The 24128-nt window shown below is 40.2% G+C and overlaps 1 protein-coding gene across 5 annotated transcripts in view; it reads right to left on the bottom strand.

Moving 5' to 3' along the window:
* The window catches only part of BNC2 (basonuclin zinc finger protein 2), a 360624-nt gene that overhangs the window by 99806 nt on the left and 236690 nt on the right, over positions 1–24128 (bottom strand). For all 5 annotated transcript variants that reach the window (XM_065661210.1, XM_065661207.1, XM_065661211.1 and 2 more), the window contains exon 4: positions 22959–23194. In XM_065661210.1, coding sequence (XP_065517282.1) covers positions 22959–23194 — 236 coding nt within the window. The remainder of the gene's footprint in view (positions 1–22958; positions 23195–24128) is intronic.

Here is a 24128-nt window from a genome sequence, read left to right as displayed (position 1 = left end):
TACTCTAATTCATATTCACCAAAAATGTGTATCATGGTGACTTGTTACCTGACTGATTGGCTAAATGTCTTAGATTCCATGTAACTGGCAATGACAGTATGTAAAACATAGGACCTGTGCAAAATTCCAGGATGGGTTAGCAGTTCTACCAGGAAGCAAATGCTTTATAGCACTTTTGAGGCTGCAGTTCAAGGATTCATTCAGCCCTCCATTCCTAAAACCAGCTCAAAGCTGCCTTCAGACAGCTGACTCACAACATGACAGAGAAGGTAACACCTCACACCACGTCTCTCGTGACCCCTCCAGATGAATCAAGGGAGAAATTGACAAGCTACAAAGGCATTCTCAGATGAACAGAGGCTGGCTGGCTGGAGAGTTTAGGATGAGACATGCAGGTCAAACAGAAGTCTTCAGGGATCAAAAACCCCCAAGTTTCCTGCACGACTCCCCCTTTAAAGAATGCAACAAATTCTGACACATTAAAGTGTTAGAATTTTTTATTTTAATTTTATATAAAGGAAGTCGAAACTTGATTTTAAACTAATTGAACAAGTGATTATAAACCATTTAACTTGGGCACAATCATAAATTCCTGATACTAAAGTTTGATTTGTACAGCTCCTTACCCACAAGAAGCTCTCTGTTTTCTCGTCATACTGCTGTTCATGGGGAGGAGGAGCAGTTTTGGAGCTAGAACAGAAACCACACTACCATGGCACTCCCTCCACAACTTCTTTTTCTTTTGCTTTTCCTTCTGCTTTTGAAATGAACTGACTCTAATTGCTTTGTTTCTTTGCTGGTTTTGGCAACCTCATTTGGAACTTACAGTTTGCGCATAGGTAGCCTTGCTATCACTTTCCAAAACTTTCCTGTCCACATTCATCCTATGGTTTCTGCAGTACACAATCTCTGTTTGCAGAATGGCCTCCCCAAGTGGGTACTGGAGTAGTTTATACTCAAGATTTTGCGCCTCCCCCCCACCCCCCTTTTTTGCCCTCTTTTTTTTTTTCCCTCTCCTACCCCCAAAGAGGTGTTTGAAAACGTAAGGAAACAAATCCTGGTTTGCCCTTATTTCTTCCCCCCACCCCATAATACTCTTATTCTGAGACCATGTATGACAATACCTCTTGGAAAATTGCTCCTGTCCAATAATATGCTCAAAGCACTCCTTTGCCAGAGGCATTCACTCATTATATAAATCAAACAAGCATACAAAACTAGACAAAAAGTGACTGGTAATGCCCAGTGAAATTTCTCCGCTCAGCTAAGATGATTTGGTGCATTGCATGCAGATGTCAGGTATTTTTATAAAGAGCTCCATTGTGCAGGGCCCCACTACTCCTCCATCGCTCCCAGCACTCCCTTAAAAGGGGGGCAGTGGGCAGACAACCATTCCAGCTGGGTTTGGAACCTCGTCTGAGTCAGGAAAACCACAGCTCATAAGCAAAGAGGAAGCATAATGTTCTACAAGGACAAAACATTAGCAAAAATGTCACTCAGCCCCAGTTCCACATGTTGGCTGCCACGGCCTCTTCCTCCTAGCATGCCCGATTGATATAAATTCCATCTGCTCAGCAGCCAAGTGACAGAAAAGAAATACCGGCATCTGGTCTCTATTGCTGTCGGGTTTTTGTTCCATGTTAGACCTTAGCTAGAAACATATGAAGAGATGAAGGTGCTGGCAAGCGACTAAAAGGCTGCACTGGCACAAATGAGACTTTCTGATGCTTTTCACACTTCACTCTGGATTTTTACAGGGAAAAAGGCGGAGGAGACTTGATAAACTGAGTCTGGAGAGCCAACAGGCCTGGAGGTCATTTGGTGCTTCTAACTTTTTTTGAGTGTTTAAAACTGTAAAGCAAAACAATTTTTTTAACACGACAGAAGGTAATGAAGTCACACAAGAATGTTGCTCTTCAGCTAGCTTTTCTTTTTTTTTTTTTCTCCCATTCCCTTAAACATCCACTGGTTTGGACCTGATCCACAGGCACTTTATATTCTCCTGAGAAGCAGCTGGAAAGTGCCAAACCACTAACTCTTTTTTTTTAACCCCACTGTGTCCAGCAGAAAGCAAGTTCTTTAAACCAAAGAGAGAGCAATAAAGCAGACCAGCAACATGGATTACTATCTGAGAAGTGATGCCTGAGTGCTTTCCGAGAGCAACTGCTGAAGAGGTAGGGGAGAATGTGAGTCAATGTGCATGTGTGTGTGTATATTCAAAGATTTCTTTGAGGAATGCCTACTCACACTAACAGAGGTGCTAGAAAAAACAATGGTGTGACAGAGAGCAAAGCAAAAAAGAAAATACATTGGTAGTAAACTTGGGGACAGGCAATTTTCTCTCTGCTGAAAACAACTGGTGCCAAAAACTCAGGAAAGCATTCTGTATCTAAAGAGATCCACAAAACACACAGGATAGCTAATCTACAGTAAGATAAAATTTTCTAGAACTTGAAGTAGAACCTAAATATTCCAAATCAATAAAGAACTTGCTTTTATTAAAATTAAAAATAGTCTTCATTAATTTATAGTGCTTCCAGTCCTTGCTGGTCTCTAATCCCTCTGCGTCACAACGTCTTTTTGTTTGGGTGACAGGACCTCAGACTGACAGAGGGAAATGAAGCGAGTGAACAGCTATCAGAATGACACAGTATCACCAATATGAGAGAAAGAGCATGTAACAGAAGAGCTCTCAAGAACATATAAATATATAATAGAGCCCTGGAACCCTTAATAATTAATTGTGAGAAAGAAGCTTTTATTTCAACAAAAAGAAGAGCTTCTAACCACCAGCCACATGAGAATGGAACAGTCCAGTATACTGATGCCCAAAAGGAAGATCCATGCCAGTGCCTCCACAAGGTGAAGTTCATCTTCCATACAAGAGCCAGCACCACCTCAACACACTGCCTGCACTGCATCTTCAAATGAAGTCTAAAGTGACACCTACCTCCTGTGCTGATTCCCTGCATGCAGTGGAATTGCTCTCAGTGACTTCAACGGATGTTGCACCTAACCCAGTAAGGTCAGCATTCTAGCTAGTTAGTTGGGTAATGAATATTACATCATCCCAGAATAAGGAGTAAAAATTCCACTGCTGGCTCACCTCACTGAAGTGTTACTTTGGAAAAGTCACTTCTGCTAACTTAGTGTTCCTTGCTGGAGATTACTGCTCAATTTGTAGCCCAGGTGAAAAGCCTCAAGTACACACGGTAGAATATTCTTGTAAGGAATCAGTAGTACTCAACCATTTACAATGTGCCTCCATACAATCAGTGGTTTCGAGTATCACAGAGTTTGGAAGGACTCTTTTGCCTTTGGGTGTTTTTTCATGGGATGTCTGCCTCTTGGAATTGCCACTTATGATCCAAACAAAGTCAGCACAGACACTCTCTCCCACTAGTGCCTTCTTGCAGTGCCATTCCTGCAGTGCCATACCTGCAGAAAAGTGCTTTCACGGCTTGTTTTAGAAGTACATCCAGAAGACTTTTACATTAGTAATTAGTTCAAACCAAAGATTACTCTCTCTACTAATGTAAACACAGTCGTTAAATGGTGCAAGTTACTTCACCTCAGTTTCTACTCAATAAATAAGTAAAGCAGAAACTGTCTTAATCCAACAGCTATGAAACTAATATAGCAGTTACCTATGTATTACTTCACTTTAGAGCGCCTCTCCAAAGCTCTATTTTTGCTCATGAGACCTCCTTATTGCCTTGACCTTGAATGATATCCTGTCCACAGACTGAACTATGCTTACAGTAAGTTTCTACTAAGTGAGAGATCAGATAACAATAAATACCTCAGCCAGTGCTCCTTAGGAAAGGAATCGTATCACTCTCAAAGAGAAGGGACAACTTTTCTGTTATGCAGAGTAATGGAGTAAAAAATTAATCTTTCATGGCAAGGTGGCAACAAAGTCACTTCCATTTTCTCTCCCCTTCTCATGCCCAAAGAGATAATCAATATAGAGTCTCAGCTGTCTTTTTGTTCAGATTTCTGGAGCATGTATGTCAGTGGGGCTATACCACAGTAAAAATAAACAGTAAGAGAAACTTCTTAGTATTAAGTAGAAGTGTACATATAACTGGTACATACACTGGTCCAAATAAACTCCAGGGTTACACATGCAGTGAAATCAATGTGGCTGGATGAGGACTTACTTAAAACAATCTGTAATGTATCTCACTTTCTGAAGCAGACAACATTATACTTCCCAGTGGCAAAGCTTGGCGTGCAGTCAGTGATGAGAAGGGACAATTGAGGAATCTAATGGTAGAACCCATCATTGTGATTTCCCGCAAGTCAGGGACATGAAACAGCACAGCTGCTGGGATGAGTGAATAGCTGAAGGAGCTTTGTATGAGCTTCAATAGCAGGCCAGAGCAGCACTCCACTGTGAATGACAAGTGATGGGCCAAATCACTGGAGAGCTACCAATGAGTTATTAATGGTGACAGGTACACTACCTGGGAGACAGGTTGAGAGGGGAAAAAGATTATTTATAAGCGAATAGTTAACAGCTGTACCCACTGCTAAGCATTACATGGATGCCACAAACTGTAGAATTCAAATCTTGGGTTATTCAAGCACGAACAACTGTCTGTCACCAAACAGCAACGCATCGGTACAAATTAAAGTGGGAGAGATGAGATGAGGCTGGAACGATGCCTCACTCAAGAAGGCAATGTCATCACAGAGTGCAGATAAGAGCTAGAGAAGGGCTGAGATAACTATGAGGTGAATTATGGTTCCTAACAATAATGATGAATTTGCAAGAACAGCTTTTTAATTTTTCCTGAGGGCTTTTGCAAGAGAACAGATGCTGAATGTGTCCTGTACTGACAAGAATAAATGGGGGAAAAATACAATAAGCAAAGGAAATGTTTTCGAAGAAGTTTTCTTTGATATCAGAAATAATATATTTCTTTTGTGGAGATAATTTTTTCTATCTTCAGCCCCCTCCAAAGTTTGAAAGCCACATTGTTAAGCTTATAATGTTCTTACAATACCTACAATAATATAGTTACCCATCTTTCCCCAAAGGAATGAAGCATTGTACTATTGAGTATATTAAAAGTGGCATGGACAAAAATCTTTCAAATCTATTTCTCTTTTTTGTATGTACTACAAGAAGCAGGAACCCCCCCCCCCAAAAAACAACCCAAACCAAAACAAAACCACAAAGAAATCCCACCAAAAAAAAAAAAAAGAAAAAAAAAAAAAAGAAAAGCCCACGAAACAAACAATCAAAACAAGAAAACCCCAACACATCAGGATTTAGGAAATGTTTTCATAACGTGAACATCACGAGCAGTTAAATACCAGCAAGACAAGCCAGATGCCAAGACAATAAGCAATGCTTCACTGACTTCAACGCTTTCAGAGAGCACTGGGAATCCCTGCACTAGATGTCTTACCAGAAAGAGACATTTTTGACCTCGAACAAAATGTGTCAAACATAATCTCACCAAAAAAAAAAAAAAAAAAAGAGGCATTAAGCACTTAGTATCAACTATATGCTTAAGATCAAAATTCAGTTTTTATTGAAATGCAGTTTCAAACAGATTGCAAAATGGTAGCAAAAAAAAAAAGGTGGCTAGTCAGCAACAGCTGGGTTCCTCTGAGGTGGAGGGAACAAAGTGTTTATATCTATGGTTACTGCCACTTCTCATTTCTTTGCCATAGGGGCATTGTGCTCTTGCATGCTCTGAAGGACATATGTGAGCCAGAAAAAGTTCACACTTCAAAAAGCTTCTGAGGATTTAAGATATAAGGACATAAGCTGACTCAGCACCGTAACTGTTGGTAGGTTTTGGTCCAAATCTTTCAGTTGAAGTATTCCAAAGTGAACATCACTAAAAGGCAAACAGCCCTGCATGAATGTATACACGTGTGTGTGCATGCATGTGTTCAGGGTAGATATGATAGTAGCAAAGCTTATGCATAATTTGCTTTCTGCTCTTTATAAGATTTATTTTTCCTCATCTGTTTCATTCCAGTTCTCATGGTCAACTGGTAGGATTCCTCAGAGTCTGAACTTCAAACACTGTGAATCAATATTTAAATATGTAGCCAAAGCTAAGTGCAACTGTAACATTTTATCTTAATTGGCCATTATTTTTATTAACTACAATGTGTTGTGGAAACGATTTTCACAGAACTTTACTTTTTAGCATAAAACAGTCACGCAGTCACAACATCATTTTTAAAGGTAAAGGGAGAGATTCACAAACTGAATATGGGTCAGATTTGGCATTAGTAGCCTTCTGAAAATTCTCTATCTGCACATACTACTGATCAAATTTTTGTTTCCCTTGTTTCCCTCCTATTTTAAAATTTATTTTTGCTTAAACTGACACATGCGAGAGGAGCTGAGGTAGAGGCAGAGCAAACTCAAATTTCACAAACAGTGAAATTTGAAAAGTTAATTCACTATGATTAACTGTAAAAAAACATGGAATTTAGAGTGGACAGCATGAGCTTAGTTTTGATATCTCCATTTCAACTAAACAGTGCCTTACTGCACAAGTGGTTTCACTGCTTGTAAAGGAAGGCACTACTAAATAAATATGAGAGTCTGCCTCTAAACGACAATTTTCTTTCTCATATTCATCGATGGAGATTGTAGTGTCAATTTCTTTACTGTTGCTTCAGGGATAGGTCTATGAATTTGGAAGCATAGATTTTAATAGTGAAGCTTGCATGGAGATTTCAGTGCCTTCTACTATCATGCCCCAAATGCATAACTGTAACTTACTTCTACAAAAATTGTGAATATAAAAACAATAACTTCAAAGATCTGTCAGCTACTTTTCAACAAAACCAAACAAAGCTACAAAAATTATTGTAAAACATATGGTGCAAACCATGAGTGTGTTTATTTTATATCAGCCAACATTATTTACCATGTAACCAGGTCAGAATTAACACTGCAATGACTACGCAAGACATTAATCCATTGTATTCTTTACAATTCCACACACCAAGTGAGTCCATCCACTAAAGCAGAAGTCTCTTGTTTGCCTCCAAACAAAATGCAGTACTATTTGTTTTTTAAGAATTCATTCTGAATTCTTGAGTGACACAAAGGACAAACTGCCAAGAGCAATAAAAGACCAGGATACTAGGAAGGAAGACTGGTTTCTAAACATGCCAAAGTCTGTTGGAAATATGACATTGAAGGACTCTTCCTTTATTTGATTTCTAGTTGTAGTTTGTTCTTCCCACTACCACAGTCAGTCATGTATTAAAAAGTAGTTCAACTTTTTTTGAAAACCTTCTCCTCTTTTTCACAGAGGGTATTTGGTAAATTATGTCCACACATTTCAAGAGGAACAGAAACTCATCTCTCAATTTGTATGTACTATGTAATCAACTCAGCAGCTGGTCTTGGCTCCCAGCATAGCTGAAAGTCAAAGAACTGTCTCTAGGGTGGTCTGCAGGCACCAAGCTAGAACGGAAAGAAATCGGGGATGCAGCAGCTATCCATACCTGACCCACAGACACTGAGGGAGGAGATGGTCAAGCTGGGCAAGGACCTTGTACTCATTAATAATTTCTTCCACCTCCCCCCAAAACCTCCTGCTTGGGTCAGGAAATTAAAAAAAGCAGAGCAGCCTGGACTAAAGAAGTTAAGACCTTCGTTTACCGAGGTCCTAGTCTTCATGAACATGGTGAAACTGACTTGGAGACCTCATAATGAGAATCTGCTTCATTAGTGAGTCTTCATGTGCAAAACAAGCCACAAATGATCCATGCTTTGTAGCCTGCATTTGAGAGATGTAATAAATGTCAGTGCAGAAAGGGATGGAGCCTACGCCAGTGAAAACAATTAACAATAAAGAGTCTTTAGAAACTTCCAATTTTTAATTGAAACATACTTTCTCATACAGTTACCACAACCTCCTATTCATTCCTTTTTAACTAAGGGACAATGCTTACAGGAAGCAAACTTGTGTGACCTCAGCTGACCAAGCTGACATACATATATTCATTGAGGCCCAAATTCAGAAAAATATACAAGCATATGCTTAACATTAAACATATGAGTAGATCCCTGTTTAAGTCAAGGGCTTTAATTGTTTAAAGCTGGGCAGATGCACAGGCACCTTGCTGAAATTAGGACTCACTTTCTGACAGTGACTGAACAGTTATCCAGGTAACAAATTATGCTTGGCTCCCTATGCCTTTATGTCTCTAGTGTCCAGTAAGCTGTGACCCCTTTTGGTTTGCATTTTTATAACCTCTTTCCCCCCCTTCTCTCTAGTACACTTTCTTGATGGCTCAAAAGGGATGGGTCTTTGTCTTCAGTGTAGGAACTACCAGTGTAGGAACTACCAGTTCCTACCAGTTCAGTAGGAACTACCTGGCCACAGATAAAAACCGTACAGAGACTTCATAGATTTGCAGCACCTTCCTTCCCATTTCTTGAATTAAGCTGAAAGTAGTTATGCAAAACACTGTCATACAAGTCCTGTTCCTTTGAATAGCTAGATAAAAAAAAAAAAAACAAAACCCCACAAAACAAAAAACAAACAACCCCCCCCCCCCCAAAACCCAGGACTTCTGTACAGAGCAATAGCTGCTGATTCCAGATAATTATCTTGTATGATCTGAGGGTAAACACTCTGCTGAAATGCAAGCAAGTACCTTAAAGAGGGACTTACAGAGTACTGCAACATAAAGCAGACTGGTGAAGGGCAAATGTGTTACAGACGCACATCTAAAGTCTGGTGTGACTAGTACTAGAAATTCATACTATGTTACTGAAGCTATTATTCAGGCATGGCAGTATGTATACGTTAATTTCAAATTTTCAGTTTGCAGCATATCTGAAGCACCTCATACTGGTTTGACATTTAAATTCTCACAAGTGCTTCAAAGCCTATAAAACTTTCTATTGCATTGACATTTTTATCCTGCGCCAAACATCTTAACATTGATATAACAAGAAGTTCCATTCTAATGTACTATATTTTCATTGATCTGTTTGATCCTGCACGTTAATATTCACCAAAACCAAACAAATTAAAACTTTGATTGGCCAGGACTGGCCAGGTTAATAAATGGTTAGAAGGGTGGTGACATAGTCAGGGGTTTGGGTGTCTTGAACATGGGACCGAAGTTAGTAGGCCATATCTGCTAGGGGCTGGTGGAGCTGGTCTGACAGGGAAGAGCGGTTTTGGTAGGAGGCTTGCCAGACTGGTCAAGGATGATTTAAGGGAAAAGGGCATCATTCCATCCAAACACACCCAGTCAGTTGCCAGCACCTATAATAAATGCTCAGAGCAATGTAGAGATATTCCAGCCACTCCAGCCAATGGAGCTGGATGCTCCATTGGAGCTCCAATGGAGCTCAGATGCCTCTATACAAACGCTCGTAGCATGGGGAACAAACAGGAGGAATTAGAGACGTGCGCATGTCTGTGGGGGTATGATATAATAGGTATCACGGAAACATGGTGGGATGGCTCCTATGACTGGAGTGTTGGAATGGAAGGTTACAGGCTCTTTACAAAAGAGAGGCCCAGTAGATGGGGAGAGTGAGTTGCTATATATGTTAGGGATAGGCTGGAGAGTATGGAACTGTCTGGGGAGAGGTGAGCAGTCAACAGAGAGTTTGTGGGTCAGGGTTAAAGGGAGAACAGCCATGGGAGACATTACTGTGGGGATCTGTTACAGACCGCCTGATCAAGAGGAATCTGTGGATGAAGCGCTCTATAGACAGATAGGAACTGCCTCACGCTGGCAGGCCCTTGTTCTCATGGGGGACTTCAACCACCCTGATATCTGTTGGAATGACAGTACAGACCGGCAGAAGCAATCCAGGAGGTTCCTCGATTGTGTGGAAGACAACTTCCTTCTGCAAGTAACAGAGGAGCCAACAAGGACAGGTGCCATGCTTGACCTCGTGCTCACCAACACAGAAGGGCTGGTTGGAAATGTGATGCTCCAGGGCAGCCTTGGTTGTACTGATCATGAGATGGTTGAGTTCGAGATCCTCAGGACAGTGAGAAGAACGTGCAGCAAGCTCACTGCCCTGGACTTCAAGGGAGCAGACTTTGGCCTCTTCAAGAACTTGCTTAGTAAGGTTCCATGGGATATAGCCCTGGAGGGCAGGGAGGCCCAAGACTGCTGGTTGCTATTCAAGGATCACCTACTACAAGCTCAGGAGTGTTGTGTCCCAGCTAGAAGGAAGTGCAGCAGGAGGGCCAGGAGACCTCCTTGGATGGAAAAGGAGCTGCTGAGGAAACTTTGAGGGAAAAAAGAGGCTTCTAAAAGCTGAAAGCAAGGACAGGTGGCCTGGGAAGAATACAGGGATGTTGTCTGGGAAGCTAGGGACCAGGTTAGGAAAGCTAAGGCCCAGTTAGAATTAAACTTGGCTAGGGATGTGAAAGATAACAGGAAGGGATTCTATGGGTATATTGCAAATAAAAGACAGACTAGGGACAACACAGAACCCCTCCAGAAGCTATCAGGAGAACTGGCTACCCTGGATTTGGAGAAGGCTGAGGTTCTTAATGACTTCTTTGCCTCAGTCTTCACTGGCAAATGCTCTGACTGCACCACCCAAGTCTTGGAAGGCAGACACAGGGACTGTGAGAATGAAGACCCTAGGCCCACTGTAGGAGAGGATCTGGTTCGAGACCATCTTAAAAATATGAACGTGCACAAGTCCATGGGACCTGATGGAATCCATCCACGGGTCCTGAAGGAGCTGGCGAATGAAGTCGCTAAGCCACTGTCCATCATATTTGAAAAATCATGACAGTCAGGTGACGTTTCCGATGACTGGAAAAAGGGAAATATAACCCCCATTTTCAAGAAGGGGAAAATGGATAACCCAGGGAATTACAGAGCAGTCAGTCTCACCTCTGTGCCTTGCAAAATCACATTCTCCTGGAAGGCATGCTAAGGCACATGAAAAACAACAAGGTGCTTGGTGACAGCCAGCATGGCTTCACTAAGGGGAAATCCTGCCTGACCAATTTGGTGGCCTTCTATGATGGGGCTACAGAACTGACGGACAGGGGTAGAGCAGTTGATGTCATCTACCTGGACTTGTGCAAAGTGTTCGACACTGTCCCACATGACACCCTTGTCTCTAAATTGAAGAGACATCAATTTGATAGATGGACCACCTGGTGGACAAAGAACTGGCTGGATGGCCTCACACAAAGTGTTGTGGTCAATGACTCAATGTCCACCTGGAGACCAGTAATGAGTGGTGTCCCTCTGGGATCAGTATTGAGACCAGTCTTGTTCAACATCTTTGTTGGTGACATGGACAGTGGGATTCAGTGCGCCCTCAGCAAGTTTGCCGATGACACCAAGCTGTGTGGTTAGGTTGATACGCTGGAGGAAAGGAATGCCATCCAGAGGGACCTTGACACGCTTGTGAGGTGGGCAGATGCCAACATTATGAAGTTCAACCATGCCAAGTGCAAGGTCCTGCACCTGGGTCTGAGCAATCCCAGGCACAGCTACAAGTCGGGCAGAGAACAGATTCAGAACAGCCCTGTGGAGAAGGAATGGGGGGGCTGGTCAATGAGAAAATGAACATGAGCCGGCTTCAGTATGCGCTCGCAGCCCAGAAAGCCAACCGTATCCTGGGCTGCATCAAAAGGAGTGTGACCAGCAGGTCGAAGGAGATCCTGCCCCTCTACTCTGCTCCTGTGAGACCTCACCTGGAGTATTGTGTGCAGTTCTGGTGTCCTCAACATAAAAAGGACATGGAACTGTTGGAACAAGTCCAGAGGAGGACCATGAGGATGATCAGGGGACTGGAGCACCTCCTGTATGAAGACAGGCTGAGAAAGTTGGGGCTGTTCAGCCTGGAGAAGAGAAGGCTGCGTGGAGACCTTGTATCAGCCTTTCAGTATCTGAAGGGGGGCTACAGGGATGCTGGGGAGGCACTCTACATCATGGACTGTAGTGACAGGACAAGGGTAACGGGTTAAAACTTAAACAGGGGAAGTTTAGATTGGATATAAGTAAGAAATTCTTTACTGTGAGGGTGGTGAGGCACTGGAATGGGTTGCCGAGGGAGGTTATGAATGCTCCATCCCTGGTAGTGTTCAAGGCCAGGCTGGACAGAGCCTTGGGTGGCATGGTTTAGGGTGAGGTGTCCCTGCCCATGGCAGGGGGGTTGGTACTAAATGATCTTAAGGTCCTTTCCAACCCAAACTATTCTATGATTCTATTCTATGAAAAAAAATCTTTTATTATTTCAGTGACTCCAGGAAAAGTGTAAACCTCAGTTTGTTTATGTCACAACATTTCCATGCCTAAGAAAAATGGCTGTACTAATCCAATGAGACAGCTAACTCTTCATTCCAGCTGAACTGATACTCTTCCAACTACCAGAATAAATAACCTTGCATTTAATAATTGTTATAGGACAGTTTTAGGACAATTAGTACTATATGTACTACCACACCATAACAAAATTAAGAAACTGAAATATGTACAGAACTACAGGGCTGTTCAGTTCATGACACGTCAAGTACCAGACTCCAAGAACATACACAAGCAGGCATTAGCAAAACATACCTTTCAGAATGCACCTTAAGCTCACCATGTAAAATCAACTTGCTAGCTGTATGTGGTTGAGGGAACACAGGCTCCTCAAACCACAGCCTCCAAGTGAAGGCTGTAAGTGATCAGGTCAGAGATGGTTTGCACATCATAAGCTGCTGCCATTGTTTCTCTGCACCACACAACTTCTACCGGATAGTTGTCCCAGAACAGCTTCTTACATTCTCTAACACTTTCTGCAGCCTCGCAACAAGCACAACTGCCTGAAAAATCTGCTACAGACATTAATTCCTCACCCTTTTTCTCTCAAGAAACTATCTCTGCCTTCAGCTATGGCAGAAAGTGATTGTCATGGGTCTTATATCCATTACCTCATAACTCTGATCGTACAAAAGGGAGAGAAGAGCTCTGGTTTGCAGCATGTGGTACTGCTGGAAATGCTCCTATCAAGAGGAAATCAGTTCACACATGGAAAATAATTGAATTAGTAACAGTTAAATTCTTTAAAACTAGATTTTATTTTACCTAATGGAATCTTTCTAAAATATATGGGTTGGACAAAAGCATTTTTGGGGATTGTGATATTACATAGTTAGCATGTTTTCTTTAATATTAAGGAATACTACTGCAGAATAGCTAATTCTTGCATTTTTATAAAAAATATTTTGATATTACGTGGTGGTTTGTTTTGGGTTTTTTTTCATTATGTTTTTACTGTACCTGTTTCCTAGAATTCTTGTGTTAATTTTCTTTTTCACCTAAAAAAGTTTTCATTTTTCATTGTTTCTTATAGTAGGTTTCAAATCACGAAGAAACAACTTGAAAATACAAACCTAACTTTCTCCATTATAAAAAGGAAAGCAAAAATACATTGCATTAAATTTAATCTTTAAAACCAATTTGCCAATATCCAGAATCTGAATTTATGACCTTCAAATGTTAGAGGTTAGTAATACTGAACTGCTTTATATTAATATGCTGACCTCCTATAGTGAATGTCCTTTTCTGAAGAAATTCACCAAGACATTCACCAAGCACTCCTTTGGCTATATATTGAGCTAGCTGCACAGGCATTGCCCTAGTTACTTCCAAATAGTCTGAGAGCCCCTCATTGTTTTAATGCAAAGCCTGGTGCAACATAAGCTAACTTGTAAGCAACCAGATGAGCAAGTTCATTTCTTTTATTCCTATTTGTCAGCACCATATGTCAACTTGGACATAAGTTAAAGACATCCAATGTCCAATATCCAGACTGCATGGATAAAAATGTAATTATGTTAAGTCTATTACCATTTCCATATCAATATGCAAAGTATACAGATACACAAAACCCAGTATGCTGATCTATACAGGCCCAGAAGTCTTAAAAATCTACTGTCCTACAACTGACTTCCTTCTCTGCAGGACAACTGTCAGTCAGTAACACAGGTTTCCATGGTTTCCACATCCTTTCCAGAAGAAGGAATGTAAGACTTTGGGGTGAAATTCTGGCAAAATTCGTCATGAAGAATCCAGCAAGGCTAGATATAAACAGACATATTTTCCCCTACTATAAAACTAAAACAAAATCCTTCCTTTCTATTTGCTAAAAAGATTCTTAAAATAATATTTACTGAAAAAACTGTTCCAGTGGTGGTGATGTTTCAGAATTTGTCTTAAAAAAAAATAAATCATAATTACACATTCTATTTCATTAGAGGATCTCAAAGCACTTCATAAACATTAATTAAAAACATCCAAGTATTAATTGGGATGATTAGAACATTTTGCAAAAGCCGTGGGGGAGGAGAGAAATCAAGCTGAAGCACAAAGGACTCATGCAGCAAGTTAATATATTAGAGCCAGTAGAATAATACGTTTCCTGACTTCAAGTGAAGTATTAAGAATTCTAGGACATGGTGCAAAATGACAACCAAATCATAGAAGATATTTTAGCACAAGAAAGAAAAATAAATTTCTTAATTAAAATACAAGAGTTCATCTTCATTAAATTCAAAATGTACCTTGATAAGTAAAAGAGGGCTGTCTAGCTACATTTAATGCTGTGTTCTTACTGCCTAGAAGGCTACAGTGAGTGCTAATGACATTTACCCTTCCTAATAAGAATCACTCACACTTCACTGTTATTCCTTGTTATTGCTCAGGACAAGCACTAGCACCTCATTGAAAGATCAGGCTGGAAGGGAAAAAAGTCCCCTTGAGATCCTTTGGACTTCAAGAAAAGCAGTAAATCAACAGATGCTGGACAGATGACAAGTTTGATTCTCTGTGTCTGTTCCTGATTCCTAAGTATCTGTGGGCCTAAATTTCATAAGCGCCTGAAGCCAGTGCTGACACACAGACAATCAAAACCACTTCTAAACTCAGAGCAAGAGCTATCTAAAGTGGGAAGTCTTAAATCCATTAAAGTGTCATGGTCTGGACTCTGTACTCTCTGAGTTAATTGCCACTTATGAACCTTACCAGCTTCAGGACCATTATTTGAATACAGCATGAGGTCCTCTGTGAAGAGTGTAGTCTAAAAAGCAGAAGTTCTAAACTCTGAGCTGTATTTTTTAAGAATAATTCCTTGGCTTCTTGGCACAGCTTACTCACCTCCATATGAACACACATTTCCCTCTGATCAGCAACTTTAAGCCTTTTTGTTTTCTTTATTTTATAACAGGTCACTGCACTTATTACAAGAAAATTGAGATGGACAGTAACCCCAAGATCCTGTACTCAACTCAGTGGTCATATTTCTTTGACATAGTGCAGGATATGCTCTGGTAGAGGCTTCAACATGGTATTGTCAGCAAGAAAGTGCCCAGACAAGGCTTGGAGGAAAGCCGTTCTCTCCTTTCCTCTCATCCACAGAGAATCAGTCTCAAAAACAGAGACTTTTGTCACAGACACACACACTTTAAATCTATTACAAATAAAACATATAGATTATTTCATTATGTGCATGTATACACACACATGTATACATATTCAATGGAAAACCTACATATTTAATGGGAAAACTTCTGTGATCATAAATGGTTAATAGAAATTCAAACACATTCTGAAGCAAGAAAGCTGGAAATAGTTTCCTCCTTGGCTTACCTGCCAAAACCCAAGTTCAGGGCTCTGTTTGTCCTGCAATGTTTGATGGCATCACTCACACCTATAATAGCCGATGTAGTGAACTATTGCTCCCAACTCCTTCATCCCCCACTCTGCTTTAGGTGTTTGTGATTTCATCAACTATCGCAAGAGAGACACGGGACCATGAACGCAAGCTCTGGCAGGTGAAGAAATTTTCAGCTCCGTTTTAAAAAGTAAGCACACATGGTCCTGGCATATACCTGACAGACCTTCAGTAACAGCCATTCCCATGGCTCTGTATCCCAGTAGCTGAGACTAGCTCTGTAAAACTATGTCAGTAAGTGGGGTCTTCTCACCGCCAGTACTGTAAACAGTACACATTCCAGGTATAAAAAAACCAGAGCTACACAGAAGTCTCTCTCTCTCTTTTCTTTTGGTCTTCAGCAGTCAAAAAATGTTTGCCTTTAAAAAAGACATCTTTGCATTTCTGAGCCATGCGAAACACAGTGGTTGTAAAGGCTGACTATTTCATAGTAGTCATTAAGAACCAGCATCATGTATACTGCTGTTGATCACCACGGCTTATAGAGCCCTCTGCCTCCTTACCCTTGCAAGATGCAAGACACAGAGCAGCAATAGCACGGCTCTTCACTTGCACATATTCTGGAAATCCAAATGATCTTTTCACGTCACTGAGATATCTGTTGTCATGAAACTTGTCCTGGTGGAATTCAGAACTGCCATCAAACTCTTTGGACTTTATTTTTATTCTTTCGCAGTTCAAGTGTAATGGTCATGATAAATAGAGTCATGTAGCACTAGTGTGATTGGTAGTATTACTATTAGAGGTACAGCACCAAGAGCAGCAGGGAAATGTTAGGCAAGTTAGTGTAGATACAGAGAAAATCTGAAAGCACTTCACACTGTAGAACAAGTGGCACTACTTTGCTCAAACACACAACGATGCTTCCCTCTGGCCCAGCAGCTGGGCTTTGATTCCTATCCCCCTCTTCAGTCCTTAAAAGTTTATCTGAGCTTTTTCCACCTTCTGTTTAGAGATAGGATAGTTACTCCTAGCTTAGAATGGCTAAGATGAATGCAAAAGAGCAAGGGGGGCATAGCAGAGAATCTCTGTTTCAGAGAAGTTCAGGGGAGTCATGCTAAACTGACTCATATGGAAGAAGAGAAACTCTTACAGGTTGATCACAGCTGCAAATATTGGCATGCAGTGATGCTGTGGGAGGAATGGAAAACAGGAGGTGCACACATCGTGTAACAGATCCTGTTCATCTGTTTGTGTTACAGAGGCAAAATCAAAGAAGGGGAGACAGTGAAACTGAGGTGAGGCTGAAGAAGGGAAGATAAGCAATAAGAAAGGGGGGAGAGGAGGATAGGAGGCAATGGCAACAGGATGAGTAAGTTGGAGTGGAAAGAGAGGGAGAAGGGAACAGACAGGCGCAGAAAACAAAAAATAGGCCAAGTATATACTAAAGAGACCCAGATTTAAATCCCATCTGTACTAGAAGAGTAGAAGTCTGGATAGATGTTTCCCAGCTTTGAGCCTTTGGTTGCTCTGAGGATCACTGTTGAAAAATACTATTGGAACAGAAAAGCACATGATAATGTTAACAGCAATTACAAGGGTAAAAAAACGCACAAGACAAACGTGTATCTACAAAGCTGAAAAAAGTAAATCAAACTGTAAAAGGGTGACTCTCTCCTCATTATCAAGTAATTAAATGTGGGTGGCAGTTATGGGAAACATAAGCTTGCATGTAAAACATTTTGGTTGTATTTTGGCTTTGTTACAGTCTTTACCAGATAAACTTCTTAACCTTTAATCTGCACCAGTTTTACTATACATTAAAATGCCATAATACTCATAGAGCATATATGTAAAGATTGAGTGCCTGCTTCTTAAAATGCATGGAAATCCTCCAGTGTTCAGAACTAAAATGGAAAGTATTAATTAAGAGATTGACAAACAGACCAATGAGGAATGAGGAGTAGTATCAATTAAATAAATGCATAACCTTCATACAAAAGCCATTTTTAGTGTATTAATGGTGCATAACTGTCATCAAACTTTTGCTGGGTGGCAAGGCTAACCTTTTTTCCCCATCCATATAATAATTTGATTGCCTATTTCTCTCAGTTTTCTTTATCATGTAGCATACCACCACTTTACAGGTGTTATTTTATGAAAGGAAAAAAAACAGTAAATCAACTGATGGCACTTGGGGAAAAGACTGACAGAAACTTCACGTCTTGTGATTTTAGATGGGAGACTGAAAGTTTGCTATGATCACTACTACGACTTGACACTACTTGTCTACCTTGGAAAACCTGATATCGTCAGAGCTGCTGTTTGGGTTTTTTTCTTTCTGATGTTCCATACGCTTAAGCAATGGAGGCTGTTTGACAAGCTGTTTAATTAAATAGCCCTTGCACTTGGGCTCCATAGCAAAAGTTTAAACATCTTAAAAAGAGGCAAATGAGTACAGATGGGAAAGCTAAGACTCTAAGGTCTCTAAAAGAGGTCACATAGCAACAGAACCCATGCTTTTCTGAAATTCTCCACAGACAGGCCAATGTTGGGCAATATTTAATTTTAAGAACAATAAAGTAATTTCTATCTGTGCATATGGCTAATATTTCATCTGCTTAGCGGGGATGAGGTGCTAAGGGATTACTCAGAGAAAGAACAGAAAAGAAATTAAGAACGGTATTATTAAAGATGCTCAAATTTATCTCTTTGGTCTCTTCCCAAATCTCTTGACCTAATCTGCTTTTACACTAAGGCAATACAACTATTTGATCACAAACCAGCTGAAAAAGTGTTGAGCTGTTACTCAAACCATTGAATCATTATTTGCAAAGAGTCAGTTTATGGCCTGTAAGTTGTGGTCACATATCATGTCTTCTGCAGCTGGACCAGTGTAAAAGCCGAATGCTTCAGCTGTTGACTGCTCATGGTATAATTGCTTTCTAACCCTTTCCTCTCAGAATAATTAGAGTTTAGCATGTTTAACAGGAGTATTTTTCTAACCTGGCTTGTTTAGAGACAGCTTGGCTAGGGAGAAATTACACATGTAGTTAAACTAGCAAATGGGTGTGGTAAAGTATTCTTCAGTGGTAGAGCAAACCAGAACAGCTGGCAAAGTTACCTCTTCAATCTGCTGACCTGGAATCTAACCAGCACTGGAGACTTACTTACAGTTGAGCTGTTTGTTACAGCAAAAGTAACTTCACACAAATCAATAGAGCCACTAACCACACCTCTTTGAGTAGCAGGTGCAGAATCTGGCCCACACCAGCTACTGCTGTTGGCAGAATAACACCTTGTCATGCAAAGAGAGCTGTTACATTGGCTGTTCCCCAAAAGAAAACCTACAGGCTCACCAACAGCTCCACACAAAATACATTAACTTAGTTCCTTGAGATAGGTACCAGATAAACAAGTCTAGAAACTGAAGTGCTCTGGATGTCTACGAAGGAAACACTGTCCAGGAAGTTTCTCTATGCAGTGAAGTTACTTTGAGGATCATTTCTACAGGTGAGAGGACAACTCCTACTCTAAAACATTAATCCCGTGAGCAATTTGATAAGACCGATGACCAAATTGTCACTCACTCACATTTCAGAGACAAGTATCTATTCACCAGAAACTAGGTTTATTGCACAGAGGCTAGAGAAAGCTTGCCAGGTCTTAATGTCTTTCAGCTATTACTGGCAATGTTGTGACTGTGTCCAAATGTGAAAGGCAGTTTGTCACATTACCTCCACTGGTTTCAGGTTCCTTTGCTTCATGTGCTCATTAAACGTATTTACTGAATAAAGCAACAAATACTGCATTTTTCTCTGCTCACTGCGATTTAATCTGCTGTGTAGAAACATTATTAATCAAAAGGAGGGTGTTACAAACAAACCCATCCACATTAAAGCACTAATACACAACTAGACAGAGCCACTGGTTTTCTCTTGTTTCTCGAGTGGCGCCAACAGTGAGGTTTTTCTCAAAAATTACTGAGAAGAAGTATTTAGTTGGAAAATGGGTTTCACTATGCATCTTGAAGAGGAAAGAAAATTACAGGCAATACTAAAATAATCAATATCGAGTGAATGTATCTACCCTAAAATTCCCCCCACACACACTCTGCTCTCATAAATATCTGCAGGGTGATCAGCTCTGGAGCCTCAACACAAGAGGGATGTGGACCTGCTCCAGCAAGTCCAAAGGAGAGCTATGAAGACAATCAGGGGACGGGAGCATCTCTCCTATGAAGAGAGGCTGGGAGAATTGGCATTGTTCAGCCTGGAGAAGAGAAGTCTCAGGGGAGACCTTATAGCAGCTTCCAGTACCTAAGGGGGGGGTACTGCCACAACCCTGAAGGTCTTCAATGCCATCGGCTTTGAGCAACCTGGTTTAGTGGAAGGTGTCCCTGCCCATGGCAGGGGGGTTAGAACTAGAAGTTTAAGGTCCTTTCCATCCTTAAGCATTCTATTATTCCATGGTTCTGTGATCAAGTTACAAGTTTAAAACATTAATTTTATTAGAGACAAACAAGCTAGTTTATTGTTTACATTTATCTAACTGCAGCATTATAGCAAATTTAAACATTTTCCTAGAGACATACATGTGTGTATATTATATACTGTATATTACATACTATATATATTAATGCATGGTAAACTCTCTAGCATTGACTAGACTAGGTTATAATTTAGACAGGTTTGCACAGACCAGTTAAAAAGAACTATACTTCCAGACTGAGAGTCTGATCTTCCTGAATTCAGTGTGTGACAGCCTACCAATGATCCCAAATCTCTGCAATATTCTGGGCAATTTCTTTTGGTTCTTGATACTTTTGTTTGTCATATAAAACACTCATGACATTTCATTGGAAGCTTTTTGTATGGAAAAGCTGAGTTTGAAAACATCAAATAAGTCTGTGAAGAGTTCCAATTCTATAATGATGAGCTTCATTGAACAACAACTTTTGCTGAAAGGCGACACTACCCGTAGTTCTCATCTGTATGCACTTTTACTATGTTAATGCTACTACAAATTTCTTTTCAAATTTCCCTTTATGCTCCTTTTCTCCTTTTTATCAGGTAGTTGCAATAGAGTTATTTTTTAAACAAGACTTTTTTGTTATCCTAGATTTGATTAATTTTCCTAAGATTTCATGTATCTTTTACTAAGCAGTTTCCCTTTCTGAGCTTCCTAGCTTTAATGGAAACAAAATGCATCTCTTGCCCAGAGTGGTTCTGGAACCTCCACCCTTGGAGATATTCAAAAGCTGACTGGACATTGTCTGGGCAATTAGCTCTAGGTGTCCCTGCCTGAGCAGGGGACTTGGACAAGATGACCTCCCTTCCAAATTTGACCAGTCTGTGATTCTTTAAAATTAGTGAGCTAAACTAACAGCCAGGTTCAACTACACATATCATAGGTCTTCATCCACCTACTGACACAACCTACAGCCAAGCACTAACCAAGTCAATATGTGGCAAGATTGTAAAGCCTGCCCTTAACTTACATTGATAATTGTTCTCCTTTAACTGGCATAATATTCAATACACTGTTGTTGAATGTAGCAATGGTAAAATTAATGCCTTGAGGGCTACAATGTGATTGAGTTTTAGATAAACTGAACTCTGACCTACTAGTGTATTATAGGCCTTTACACCACTCAGATGCATAGGTCACAATTTCACTCTGTATAAACCTCTATGTAATTATATTACAAGCCATTCTTGTATATATTAAGATCATTCCAACAGATAATTAAAAAAAAAAATCAATATGAGCCTGATTCTATGACTTTTAAAACAAGAAAACTACTGATTTCAGTCAGGCTTGTCTATAAGAAACACTGATTTATATTCTACACTTGCAATATATTATGACTAACTATAAATCGCATTTAGTAAATCTCAAGTTTCTAATGTTATGTCTTGGAAAGGATGCATTTTTTTTTTTTTAATGTGTATTCCTTTGCAAATCATATTTCTTCAGCCTTCCTGATCAGTGGCATTCAAAATCCAGAATCTAAAATATGATGCAACATGCACAAAATTCCATTACAGTAAGTATCTCTATAGATATCCATCATGTATCTATCTAAAGTATATATAATATCTGTAAATACAGATCCATACATACGTATTGTACAAACATCTATAGATATCTATTTTATAAATATCATGGAAATACTTAACTGTAAGTTTTAGACTGCTAATGCAAAATGAATTCTACTGCATTTGAACACGTGCAACATTTAGCTTTAACAAAACAGATGCTTGAGAATGCTGAAACAATTAAAGAGCTCCATTCTTTAGATATCCCTATAACAGGATCCCATTATTAAAGTAATAGCTTTATTACTCTTTCTCTAGGACTCTTTGACAATTCAGTATACTTTTCTGTGAAAACCTATGTATAGAGCATTTAAGAAAATATAAGAACACAGCATATGAAGGTTTCCATAGAATTACATAAGGGTAATTTACTTCTTTCACACAAAGGACAGAAAATCGAAGAGGAATTTAAAAATACAGTCAGGATTCCACACAGCAGGGATAAGGATTCCCATATTTTCTGTACAGTGCCAAGCATGCTATCATTCCCTAAGAAAGTAAAGAAATAAATCAGAAACTAGAACTTTCACAGTTTTTCAAGTGTGTCTACTTTAATAACTGTATGACTTCTATATAACGCAGAGCTCCTGCAAAGTCAGCAGCAATTAGGAAAACTCAGAAGCATGTAGTATTAGATTCTGAATCAGAAATAGTCTCATACAATGTAATAATTCACTTTAGAACCCAACAGATAATTAAATACTTCAGACAAGCAACCATAGATATTCATGACCACACTCATAAAGCACGCCTGTCCATTTTTTAGTTTACTTAATGTTTTGTTTGCTTACCTTATCTTAACCAATCTGCATGTAACACTTTATTTAAAGCTATCTTTTTAAAATGGCTTTATAAACATGATTTTCCCGTTTATACATTACAATGTAAGGATACTTGAAAACTTTCTAGCTGCCTTTGATGACCAAAGCAGTCTTGCAGCTAGCTAACCTTACTATTTTCAGTATTCGACATATTTCCTACAATAACCATAAGCAAATACAAATAAATACTATGTTTTTTTGGTTTTGTTTTTTTTTTTTAGCTTAGGAAAAAATTAATATTTTATTTTGTCAACACCATCATTAGTTGTCTCATGCCACACCAAATTTACTTCATATCCTTCTACCTCTTTAGGTGCATGGTCACTATGTCTATACAAAAGGAATTTTCATTAACTGGTTTTGGAAACATGCTTTATTTCCTACCTGGAGGATGTAGCCTCGAACATAGTCTCGAAGTGTCCAGCCTAAGCCATGTAGAATATGCAAAACCTCCTCTTGCTTCAGTACACTGAAGAGTCGGTCAAGTAGTATCTTCAGTCTTACAGGCACAGCCTGAGTACCGTAGAGCATCAGGCTGCTGATGTCAAACACAACATTGGACTGCACAATCTCCACTTGGGTTGGGTGGTAGAGGTGCTGAGTACTAAGCTTGTCCAAAGCTGAAAGAAAAGAGAATACACATAAGAGCAGAACTAAAGGAAAGACACGAAAATAATTCCAAAGAATTATCTAAACACATCAAATTTGCAGATGCACTTATTTTCCAGAGAAGTATCACCTGTAGGATTCATATAAGGAATCACAGAATGGTTTCATTTGTAAGGGACTTTTAAAGGTCATCTAGTCAAATCCCCCTGCGATGACCAGGGATATCTTCAACTAGATGAGGTTGCTCAGAGCCCCCTCCAACTTGACCTTGAATATTTCCAGTGACAGATCATCTACAACATCTCTAGGCAGCCTGTTCCAGTGTTTCACCATCTACACTCTTTTAATTTAAAAACATTACCCCTTCTCCTATCACAACAGGCACTGTTGAAGTCTGTTCCCATCTTTCTTATAGGCCACCTCTAAGTATTCAAAGGCTGCAGTAAGGCCTCCATGGAGCTTCTCATCTCTAGGCTGAATAACCTTAACTCTCTCAGCCTTTCCTTATTGGAGAGGTGTTCCATCCCTCTGATCATTTTTGTAGCTCTCCTCTGGACCTGCTCCAACAGGTCCATGTCTTTCCTGTGCTGAGGACTCCATAACTGGATTCAGTATTCCAGGTGGGGTCTCACCAGGGCAGAGTAGAGGGGCAGAATCACCTCCCTTGACCTGCTGGCCACACTTCATTTGGTCCAGCCCAAGATATGTTTTGCTTTCTGGGCTGCAAATGCACTCTCCCAGCTCATTTTCAGCTTTTCAGTCACCAGCCCCTCCAAGTCCTTCACCACAGGGCTGCTCTCAATCCCTTCGTCCCCCAACCTGCACTGATAACAAGGGTTGCCCCAGCTCCGGTGCAGGATATAGCACATGGCCTTTTTGAACCTCAGGAACTTCACATGGGCCCACGTCTTGGTCTCGCTGAATGGTATCCCATCCCTCAGGCAT

Source organism: Lathamus discolor, chromosome Z (assembly GCF_037157495.1).
Source record: "Lathamus discolor isolate bLatDis1 chromosome Z, bLatDis1.hap1, whole genome shotgun sequence".
In the NCBI taxonomy this organism is placed as follows: Eukaryota; Metazoa; Chordata; class Aves; order Psittaciformes; family Psittacidae; genus Lathamus; species Lathamus discolor.
Note: the sequence above shows the minus strand (reverse complement) of the source record. Positions and strands in the feature narration are given on the sequence as shown.